Source organism: Ictalurus furcatus, chromosome 18 (genome assembly GCF_023375685.1).
Source record: "Ictalurus furcatus strain D&B chromosome 18, Billie_1.0, whole genome shotgun sequence".
Classification (NCBI taxonomy): Eukaryota; Metazoa; Chordata; class Actinopteri; order Siluriformes; family Ictaluridae; genus Ictalurus; species Ictalurus furcatus.
The window spans coordinates 4,852,800-4,865,062 of NC_071272.1; the positions used below are offsets into that span (position 1 = coordinate 4,852,800).

The following is a 12,263-nucleotide window of genomic DNA, read 5'->3' on the forward strand; positions in this document are numbered from 1 at the left end:
TTACAAACAAAGACTTCTCCACTAAGTATTAAACAAATACAGTTAGCATGTTCAGTGCTTTTTTCCGGTGTCATTCCTCTTTATAACACATTACAACTTCATTTATGAACTTTAATGTTTGGATTTCATTATATTTGTGGATTTCTTGAGATAATAGCAAAGTTTGGTGAAAACTTCATGTGAATAGCCTCATTGGAAATATATTTGCTGAAAGAAATTCAATACTTCATTCAATACTTATTCCCCCACTATATAGACGTTAAATTTATGTCCACAAAAACAATGTGTTCTACACATTTAAAATATACATTTAAAAACACATTTATTTTACACATTTACACTCTCTTCCTCCTTCTGTACACTTTGCACCAGCAGCATGCTTTTATTCTTTCTATGTCTATCCATGTCAATCAGAGCCAGTATTTGTTCTCGCTCAGCAGCAGCAGCGTAGCCGATCTAGTCCGCCAGTCCAAACCTATTCACACTCCATCCCCATATATATTTATATAAGCAAATCCCAACATTCCAAACATGACATACATCATAATTTGGCTGAGGACATATTATTGGAACCAGAGGCATGGACTAAAGGAACATAGAATGTGTCTGGGATCTGACTGGACTGAGCAATGTTACACTGAGGTAAAAGATGTAATAAAGAAGCTAGACAAGGGTCAGTGATCAAACCTGGAGATAAATACCTAATACATGCTAACGTAATTAATGACTGATTTCTGATTCTAATGCCCCAGTTTTTGTCAGGCTATATGGAGGGTGGAAATCCGTCTGACTTGAACGGTCTTTGCCATGACTTATGACAAAGTAATGTATGTAAGAAGCTGGCAACTGGCAGCACCTCATATACAGTACACCCTGTGTACATACAGATGCATGTGAACTAGCCTTGTCATAATTGTGTCTATATTACACATTTCCAAGTTCAGATGTCCTTAACCTAATCACTCCAAACAATTTCACATAAGGAATCAAGAGAAAAATAAGAAAAGCATATAGTGTCTTACAGAATTGTGAGTAAAATCTCATAGTTATTACGTATAAACTTTACATCGCATAAGGCGACCCAGTCCTACCACATTTAGAGGAAAGTACAGGGAGAGGCTGCTATAATTAATCTCGTTTTCCAGGATTCCTGCCTTGACATTAACATGCTGGTTAGGCAGAACTACTTAGTGATTAATGTAACTGGGGGTTTTCATTCCTGTCAGAGCTGCACAGACATAAGTCAAACCTTTATGTGGGTAAACACTACAGATAACATACTATACTGTACTTGTACTTAGGGCTTGACCAATATTTTCATCCCCTCCTATAATCTTTTAGAATCACTAAACCAGATGTGACAATTATTAAGGAGAAGTTGGTTAAAGACGTCTCTTATGAGATAGGTAATAATGCAAAAGCACTGTCCTGAGACTGTCAGATACAGTATACTATCATGTGCCAGATATTTTCAACCTTAAATTGGCTTGGAGGGTTTAAAGTTAATTGACACCTTCATTGTGATGTTCAGTAACCAGTCTTACTGCATCTTTCTAAAGCCCTTCCCACATGCTGTCAATGCCAATAATCAGAATTAATATTTAATCTAGCTGGAACAAAAAGAATTGGCAGAAACCTACAAACAGGAGACGAGAGCAAAGATCCATGAGGTAGTATTTGAATAAAGACTTACATTACTGTTCCATCACCAGAATGAATGATTTTAGCAATCTGACTGTAAAGACTCAGTTTCATAATCCATGTAATGCATGATTTCCTTGAATGTTTTTATTAGTCATACTTTCTTTTCTAATATTCTTCTAGGAGTCATGCTTCAACTGTTGCTACTCTTTGGTAAGTTTATGTTTTGTGTTATTTTATATAAAAGAATATATATATATATATATATATATATATATATTTTCTATGCTTATATACAAAGACTGTCTTTAATTTAAGATTATATATTTTCTATATTAAGACTCCAAATCAGATCAATTGAATTTAATAATAATAATTATTATAATTCTACTAATAATAATAATCATCATCATCATCACCATCATCATCATCACCATCATCATCACAATCATAATCATAATAATAATTTAAGAGATAAACTTTACTACCTGGTGCTGAATTGTAAAAAGGACTTTATAGCCTTCATTGAAGAGGAAAAAAAAACTTGCAAGCTGATTTACTAGCAAGGTATCTGGAATATAATGCCATATAAATAAATGTTGAATGAATTATTTTTAATGATTGTCTAATTGTCCCCATGCCAAATGTGATATTTTTACATATAGAGTGTACTCAGAAAATCCAAAAACTCCACATTCTCTTTGGATATTAATATGAGCACTCAAATATAGTATTGTTACTTTGTGTTGCCTGTGCATAGTCTGTGTCCTTGTAATTCCTGTTGTTTATTGTACTTCTGCACCACACAAATTTCGTTCACGGATAAGGAAAGCTCTCTCTCTCTCTCTCTCTCTCTCTCTCTCTCTCTCTCTCTCTCTTATTGGTATGGATGTATATATTGCCAAAGCATCAATATAGATAAGAAAGGAGAATTAAAAACAAAACACACACAATCATAATAATAGAATAAAATAAAATAAAAATGATAATAGGAATAATAATAAAAATAGAATAAAAAATAGTAATAATTACAAAAATAAGTAAAGAAAAAAATAAAAATGAAAAATAAAGAGAAAATGTAAGGTAGCAGTGTAGGACAAAAAGTTGCAATAATTATGTACATTAATGCCATAAAATGAAATAAATACACTAAGGTAAATTAGAAATGAGAAAATAAGCAGAATGTTAAGTGTGTATGATTGTCTGGTGAAATGTGATCAGAGTAGTAGTTGGTTTCGAGCATGTGCAGCTCAGAGATTAATTTTGCTGCAGCAGGTGTGTAACTCCGCCTCCAGAAGCACCTGCATTTGGTTTGTTTCTGATAGGTTGGAAAACTGTGGTAAGAGCTTAGAGAATTTTTCAAAGTATGTTTCTCTTGTGTTAGGAACGGTATTACAGTGAAGGAGAAAGTGTGCCTCTGTCTCAACCTCACCAGTCTTACAGTGACAGACTCTTTCTTCCTTTGGAAGCCACGTTTGCTTGTGTCTGCTTTTCTCTATGGCTAGGCCGTGATCATTGAGCCCGTATTTTGAAAGGATCTGTCTCTGTTTTCTATCTCTGATGCTGACGAGGTATTCAGCCAGCTCATACTTTCAGTTTAGGGGCCAATAACATTCCAGTTTTCTTAACTCTCTCTCAAACTATCTATCTCTCTGCCTATATGCCAGGAATATGTAATATAACAGGTTTACAACAGGTTTTAGTTCACAATGGCTTTGTTTTCATTACATAGTCTGCATTAATTTCTAAGTTGAAGTGAGGGAAAAGTGCACACTGCTTGGATGAGAAAATAATTTCTGAAATTCTCGCAGATGCTGCTAACAGTTTGTACAGCATTTCTTTGCCTGAGCTTCACAGACTGTTGCAACAGCAGTCTGTCCCTGCTGACGGCTTCCATTAAAACTTCCATATGAGCATGGTGCTCAATCAGTGTCAAACAAATGTCAACTTGATTATCGATACCTATATCTTGAACACACACACACACACACACACACACACACACACACGTGGAAAAAAAAAGCAGATAACTATTGTGACAGAGCATGACAGCTGACCTCAGGTATTGAGGTATATAGGTAGCGTCAACCAGTATGAAATACTAAGCAATGATTACAACCTTTATTATTCATATTGCATCAAACACCATTTAATTCAGTGATATATGGATATGGAGTGTGTCCAGTGACACTAACTAGCTACCTAGTTACTTCCCAAAACAAACTGAACAGATAGATTTGGAGAGAGCCCTCTCTGTAACTGCTGCTTTTTTGAGGATTGTTGTTTAACATTTAAATAATACTAACTGCCTCTCACGAAGAGTGGATTACAAATGTAAAAGCAAATTGTCTTTGTTATGGCATACCCTGTACAAAGCATGTTCATTTTTACTTGGTGCATTAAATTAGCTGTACAGTAAAATCACATCACAGCTGATTTTCCTCACTGTGACAGTAGCGTCAGTATCTTTAGCTGCTTCTTAGTAGCTTGTACTGCACAATGAAGACAAAACCTCACTGACTTTAGTTAATTCTTGAATTGAGTTACAGTAACACAGTTTGTTTTTGTACATCCAACACAATTTGTTCATGTAATTTCAAAACCCTGAATAAGACCAAACCCTGCTCTCTCACCGAACTCAGAAATAAAAGCAGACTGCGATATTTACCACTGCACTATTCGACCTCACAAGCTGTAGCCATGTTAATTTAATACGAGAAATGTAATATTTTTATGCAAATTATATGTACTATGTTCTCTTAAATCAGACGGACCACAGATAAGCTAACTATACTTAGCTGTAGTAACTATAGTTAGCTACTACAAAGAGTATTTCAGCTATCTCTTACCTACAATAAATCATGAGGCGCTTGTAGCTTGACAAGTTACACCTGCACAGTAACTTTCCCAACATGGCTCTTCATTTGTGATATTAGTAAATCAGAGCCTCAGTGGTAATATATTTCAAGCTACATTCAACATGCAATAATGTTATTGTGTTTTTAATAGGGTTTTTCAGCCTCGGTGTCTGTCTCCCTCGTCAGTATTACTTCATTAATGAGAATAAGACCTGGGCTGAAGCACAGAGATACTGCAGAGAGAATTATGATGATTTAGCCATTATTAATAACACTGAAGAGGAACAGGCCCTTACTAACATAATAAACATCTGGAACAACAACCGAACCTGGATTGGACTGTATGATGATCTGAACAGCTGGAAATGGTCTCTGGATGATGATTCTTTTTACCAAGAAGGAGAGAGAAGCTTTAGAAACTGGTATATACAGAAAACAAGGAACTGGAATGGAGACAGTTTGTATGTATATTTATTGGGTTATTCTGGAGTATGGTATGAGGTCTCTTGTTCTTTGAAACTTCCATTCATTTGTTTTGATGGTGAGCACAGCAGTTATATATATATTTTAAAAGAAATAATTCAAAAATAACTTTAGAAACAAATGAACATAGTAAACTATTTCTTTAAAAATACAGTTTAACTCATTTTTAAAAATAGTTTTTTAAACAGTTTTTAAAGTTGTACATATTGAAACTGTGTTTTAGGTAGTGTGAATGCCAGTGAAAGATTTGTCCTGGTTAATCAGAACCTGAACTGGACTGAAGCTCAGAGATACTGCAGAGAGAATTACACAGACCTGACCAGTGTGAGGAACGAGACTGAGAACCAGATGATAAGATCATTACTACCTAATATTAATTATTACTATGATGGTTTTTGGATTGGCCTGTACAGAACCAGGTCTTGGTCAGATAAAAGCAACTCTTCATTCACCAACTGGAATCCTGGACAACCAGATAATTATGCACAGAATGAATCCTGTACTGCCGTGTCATTTTATAGTGATAATTATTATTATTATTATAATGATTATTATTATTATTATCTGTATTATGGGAAATGGACAGATGAAAACTGCGGTCAAGCTTTTCCGTTCCTCTGTCACAGCAGTGAGTAGATTTCTGTTTTGTGATTTTAAAAAACCTGTTAAATCACATTTAATTATGAACTGTACAATGTCAGTCTATAGTACCAATATACTTTCATTAATATTGTTTACACTTATTCAATGCAAAGCACCATTTCAGCATTATAACTAACATCGTTATTCTTCTTTAGCAACATTATCATCATCCTCTCATCAGTATCACTTTATTAATGAGAATATGACCTGGACTGAAGCACAGAGATACTGCAGAGAGAATTACACTGACCTGGCTACCATTGATAACATGGAGGAAATGAATACACTCCTTAACACAGTAAATGGCAGCTACTCAGGTTTAGCCTGGATTGGACTGTATGATGATCTGGACAGCTGGAAATGGTCTCTGGATGGTGATGCTTTCTACCAGGAGGGAGAGAGAGACTTCAGAGGATGGTACCATCAACCTGATAACTCCTATGGACAAGAACTGTGTGTTTATATTAGTTCTGATGGAACATGGTTTGATGGAAACTGTGACAGACATTCACCTTTTGTTTGCTATGATGGTGAGAATTTATCATGAGGATATGAGGATAAACAGTATGATTTTCCGCTTAGGTGTTATTGATTAAATGTATCTTTTCATTATTATTATTAGTAGTAGTAGTACTGCTGTTGTTATTATTATTATTATTATTATTATTATTATTATTATTATTATTATTGTCATAAACTTTGATTCTGTCTATGTGTTATGGGACACATTAATCTTTTCAGGAAAAAATGGAACAGAAGAATATAGATGGATTTTGTCTTCCATGCCCTGGAGACAAGCTCAGGAATACTGCAGAGAGCATTACACAGACCTGGCCAGTGTGAGAAACCAAACAGATAATCAAAGAATCCTCAACCTCACCGGTGGCACTGTTTCTTGGATTGGTCTATACAGAACCAGACTCTGGTCAGATAAACAGGAATCCACATATGAAAACTGGAGAACAGACACTTATATACCTGCACAGCCAGACAATGGTGTATATACTCCAGGGGAATACAGTAATCAGCACTGCACTGCTGTATTATTCAGTGACTCAGGCTACTGGACAGATGAGAACTGCTTCGCCACATTCCCTTTTATCTGCTATAACAGTGAGTTCATCTAATTGTCCTTTACTCATTGATTTTTGCAAAACATGAAGAGATTTATCCAGTCTACCCAATTAAATGTCATAGAAACAAATATTTATAAGTTTTTGTATTTTTATTTATTTATTTATTTATTTATTTATATTTTACGTTTTCTTTAATGGGGAAAAACCAGATCAAACAGCTGAGGATTTCATTGCATTTGAATAAACCTGTAAGAAACTTAGTGACAGCTTATTTCCACACCTGGGCTCAATTTGAATTAATCCATAACTTTCCACAGGAATGTTCAAATTGAGTTAAATTCTTAGAATTCACAATTGACAATAAAACTGCATGAATTTACTTTGTATATCTTGAAGATTACAGGAATGAAAATAAAAAGAAATTAATTTTGTAATTACTTAGACACTTCCTAAACTTGCACAGAATTGCTCAAACTTGGATGCTTGGTCTTAAAAGCATATCCAAAATAATGAACCATTATTATTATTATCCACATATTTGATTCATATATCCTACATCATATAGTTCATTCATACATCCTTATTCATCTACAAAATATTTAATTATGGTATTCTGTCCTTCAAAGAATTCTGCACAGGATCCTCATGTTCCCTCCATCATTATCACTTTGTTAATGAGAATAAAACCTGGACTGAAGCACAGAGATACTGCCGAGAGAATTACACTGACCTGGCTACCATTAATAACATGGAGGAAATGAACACACTCCTTAACACAGTAACTGGCACCTACTCTGGTTTAGCCTGGATTGGACTGTATGATGATCTGAACAGTTGGAGATGGTCACTGGATGAAAATTCTTTCTACAACGACGGAGAGAGAAACTTTAGAAACTGGTACATAAACAAACTAAGGAATTGGGGTGGAAACAGCATGTGTGTATACACGTCAAGTTATTACTGGGTATGGTGGGAGGCCCCTTGTTCTTTGACACTTCCATTCATTTGCTTTGATGGTGAGTAAAGCATTTATGTATATGATAATTTTTTTTTAAATCTTCAAACAAAATACCTTTAGAACCAAATAAATATAGTGCACAATTTCTCTAAAAGTACAGTTTTCACAATAAAGTGTTAAATATTTAAAACTGTCTGTTTTAGGTAGGGTAAATGCCAGTGAAAGATATGTCCTGGTTAATCAGTACGTGAACTGGACTGAAGCTCAGAGCTACTGCAGAGAACATTACACAGACCTGCTCAGTGTGAGGAACGAGACTGAGAACCAGAGGATCAGATCAATGTTGTCAAAAAAAATTCATACATATTATTTTGAATATTATTCTGATTATTATTATCATAATTATTTTTATGTTCCTCTATGGATTGGCCTGTATAGAACCAGGTCTTGGTCAGATAAAACAAACTCCTCATTCAGCAACTGGAAACCTGGACAACCAGATAATTATGCACAGAATGAATCCTGTACTGCCGTGTCATTTAATGATTCTGGGGAATGGACAGATGAAAACTGCGGTCGAGCTTTTCCATTCCTCTGTTACAGCAGTGAGTAGATTTCTGTTTTGTCATAAATAAAACTGAAACAGTATGTTTAAATATGAACTGTACAGTGTCTGTTGATGGTAGCGATAGTGCCGATAGTGTTGATAGTGCTAAAATACTGTCATTACTGTTACTTACACATAATGGGCCTCATTTATCAATCTGGATATGAACAGATTTATTTGTAAAATGTTAATACAAGCATTTAAGCAAGACATTTGGTAGTGAGTAGATTTCTGTTTTCTGATTTTTTTAAAAACTGACAGCACATTTCTACATCAATACAGTGTCTGTGCATAACACTAATATACACTACATTCCTTAATATCACTTATTGTCCCCTCCGAAAGTATTGGAATGGCACGTCGAATTATTTTGTTTTTGCTTTACACTGAATACACTTGGATTTGGTTAAAGAGCTAGGTACCTTTTGTTTGAACCCACCCATTTTTCAAGTGATCAAAAATTCTGGAACATGTGACTGACAGGTGCTACGTGTTGCCCAGGTGTGCCCTGTTAGAGTGATTGTTTAAACAATTAATAGTTCTGAATGTTTACTCTTGATTTGAGCTCTGGATTTTGTCTGTGAAGAGTACATATGTTGTTAAAAATGATAAACCAGTATGAAGACCAGAGAGATGTATATGGGAGAAAAGCAACCATTTTGAAGCTGAGAAGAGATGGAAATCAATCAGTTAATATCAATCCCAAAAGTCTTCAGTGCATTGTAAAAACAAAGACTTGGCCTTGCTGTTGCAATACTTTTGGAGGGGACTGTATACCTAATGAATGCACTACCTATTTTAATATTAAAATAAAAATAAAAATTTATATTTTCTGACCCGTCTGTAGTAATAACATCAACGTCTCGTCAGTATCACTTTGTTAATGAGAATAAAACCTGGACTGAAGCACAGACATACTGCCGTGAGAATTACACTGACCTGGCCACCATTAATAACATGGAGGAAATGAACACAATCTTTAACACAGTAAATGGCAGCTACTCAGGTTTAGCCTGGATTGGACTGTATGATGATCTGGACAGCTGGAGATGGTCTCTGGATGATGATTCTTTCTACCAGGAGGGAGAGAGAGACTTCAGAGGGTGGGACCAGCAACCTGATAACTACAATGGACAAGAACTGTGTGTTTCCATGAACAACAGAGGGGAGTGGTTTGACAGGCCTTGTACTGACAGACAGTCATTTGTTTGCTATAACGGTAAGACTGATACACTAAGTCAGTAAGTGGTAACTTTCATTATTCATGCAGTGATTCTAATATGCTACTATAGCTGAAAATTACTCATATATTTTAACCATGATACAACTATTGTCTGTAGGAAATTATGACTTTTGCAATCCTCTCAACCTTAGACACAAGCAACACATATGTGTGGAGTTATCACACATTTATGACTTGGGAAGAAGCTCAAAGTTTCTGTAGAGCAAATCACACAGACCTGGCCAGTGTGAGGAATGAGACTGAACTTCAGCAAATAGTGAACAAGAACAGCTATGGATATAGTGAGGTATGGATAGGTCTGTATAGGACCCGATTATGGTCAGATCAGAGCAACTCGACTTTTACATATTGGAGACCAGAGATTCCAGCACTTCCACCAGAGCCTGATAACGGTGTGTATTCACCTGGACAATATGGAAATCAACACTGCACAGCTGTGGATCATTCCGGCCGATGGACAGATGAAAACTGTTTCACCAGTTTCCCTTTCATCTGCTACACTGGTGAGTTTATCTCCTTTCTGAGTAAAACGAAGAATAATCAACTGTAATCTACAGTATAGTATTAATACAATATAAAACAAGTACAAGAATTCAATCTAGTGCCAGCTAAAAGAAACATGCTAATGAAAGTTAAGAATACCTATGATTCCAGATGTTCCAGGTGTTTTCTAATCTTACCTCTGTTTCCCTTTTGCTCTGACAGCATTCACTCCAGGTGAGGAAAACATAATATATGTGACTATTCTTAAACTTTGGTGTAGAGACGTGCAATCTCGTTGTAGATTTTATAGTTAACTACAAAGTTAATACATTAAAAAATCTATTTAAACTGATACTTCAATAATCCAAATGTAAGTACTTCCAAAAGTGTTCATTTAATTTGTTTTTAATATTGGAGGTTCACTGTATATATTAGTCTGTATAAAGTTGTGTATGTATAGCGTACATGTGAATGTATTTTCTTTACTGATTGTAATGCAAAGCTTTTTTTCAGGTGTTGTGACAGGATTGCAGATGAAAGTCAAAGCTGAGGAAAGTCTGTTATACTCTGAGATTGAAAGAATTGTGTTGATGGAAGTGAGTAACTGTGCTTTAGATAAACTTTATCTGAAACACACAGATGCACATTCAATATGACTCAACAATAAATGCTATTATTAACATTGTGTAAGACATTATATTATCTTTCTTTTGTAGATAATGTGTAGCAGTGTCCATAGAAATGTTTTAGGATTAATCATTAGTTTTGTAGTACTTGCAGGATTTCTTACATTTCACACTTTTTTCAGCTTCAACAAGAATCTGTCAGACTGGGACTTTCAAGAAACTTCTCTGTGAATGCGATAAAAATCCGTAAGATCAGTCCATGAAGGAGAAAGACCACATTCATGTCCAGAATATAACTCATTTTGGGATGGTTTATCTTTAATGTATTCATTCATTCACCAATCATTCATTCTGTTAATGCTGTAGAGTCACTCCACCCCCTACATTACTCCATATATACACCCATTTAAAATGCAAATAAACATCTAAATAACAAACAAGAAAATTTAATTAAAGATTCAGTAAAAGATTCTTACCGACTAGAAAAGCCTTCAAAGGTCTTGAGATATCCTCGCTTTGACCATAACAGTAATAATGACTGTAATTATGCTGAATTATGAATGAACATGATTTTCTTAGGTGTAATATTTTATTTGGTGTATTGGGAATTTATACTGCTTATAAGTAATATTTTTTAAATGAATGTCAACAAATAAAACTCTGTACTTCTTTGTGTGTGGTGGGATTCATACAAAAGTTTGATATGTTATATTTTCTGCAATAATCGTATCAGCAGTTGGTTGTGTGTGTTAAGGGATACTATCTGACTTTCTTTTATTAATTGTTTTCAGTACTGGGATTCATGTCGTTTTGGTTGTGTTGATTAAATTTTGATTAAAGACCATTTTAATAAACAAGCACTGAATGAAGGGACGTGTTAAATGTGTTAAGTAATGTTGTTCAAATGTGTAAATTAGGGATTTAAGTTGTTGAATGTTTTTTTTCTTCTTTTAAATTAAGAATTTAGATGTGGCACTGTGATGCAGGGGTACCATTGCAGTTTGAGACTGACCTCAGGGTATCAGTGATGTTAAAGTGTCTGAAGTGATGGTCCACTTAAACTTACATCTAAACTGGTGACCCATATAACAGTGTAGTCCAGTTAAGGGTGAATATTTCATTTTTTTTAAAAAACTTTATAATAAAACGTTTTTCTTTCATTTGTAATGGTTAATGGCTGCTACCTTAGGACCTTGCAGCTGTATTAAACTTTTATTCATAATGTTTAACAGTCCTGGCCCATCTTGAAGCAAGTTGTTGCAAGTTCAAGTTGTGTTTTTCTATTATAGAAAAAATATAAATGGTGCATTATGGTGCATTTCTGCTTCATCAAGAATGTTTTGCAGCATGTCTTTCCTCTCAAGGCAAACCAGATGCCTTCTCAGTAAGTTTAAGCTCACACCTTTATGTCATGAAGCACCACTGGGCTCAGCTTTTAATTGTATATGACAGTAAGGATGTGATTGTATACAGTGATTAGGTTTACGTTATGTGGAGAGTCCACCATACAAGTCTCTGTGAATGTTTCATTGTTATTCATTATGAAATAAGGCTGAAGTGCAGCAGTACAAACTGAAAATGAAAATAACAAATTAGACCATAACTACTGAAGACTTTTAAAATCAACCCCTGAACCTAACCGCTAT

The 12,263-nt window shown here is 34.8% G+C and overlaps 1 protein-coding gene across 1 annotated transcript; it reads left to right on the top strand.

Annotated features, from left to right (window-relative positions):
* The first annotated feature begins 1,283 nt into the window (after window positions 1-1,283).
* LOC128622520 (macrophage mannose receptor 1-like) lies at window positions 1,284-11,474 on the top strand. Its single transcript, XM_053649103.1, has 13 exons — window positions 1,284-1,670; window positions 1,825-1,854; window positions 4,651-5,040; window positions 5,206-5,610; window positions 5,780-6,154; window positions 6,366-6,737; window positions 7,327-7,716; window positions 7,862-8,263; window positions 9,113-9,484; window positions 9,640-10,011; window positions 10,214-10,225; window positions 10,505-10,587; window positions 10,800-11,474. The coding sequence occupies exons 2-13, from the start codon at window positions 1,830-1,832 to the stop codon at window positions 10,878-10,880; spliced, it is 3,279 nt and encodes a 1,092-aa protein (XP_053505078.1). The 5' UTR covers window positions 1,284-1,670; window positions 1,825-1,829; the 3' UTR covers window positions 10,881-11,474.
* Window positions 11,475-12,263: the final 789 nt, after the last annotated feature.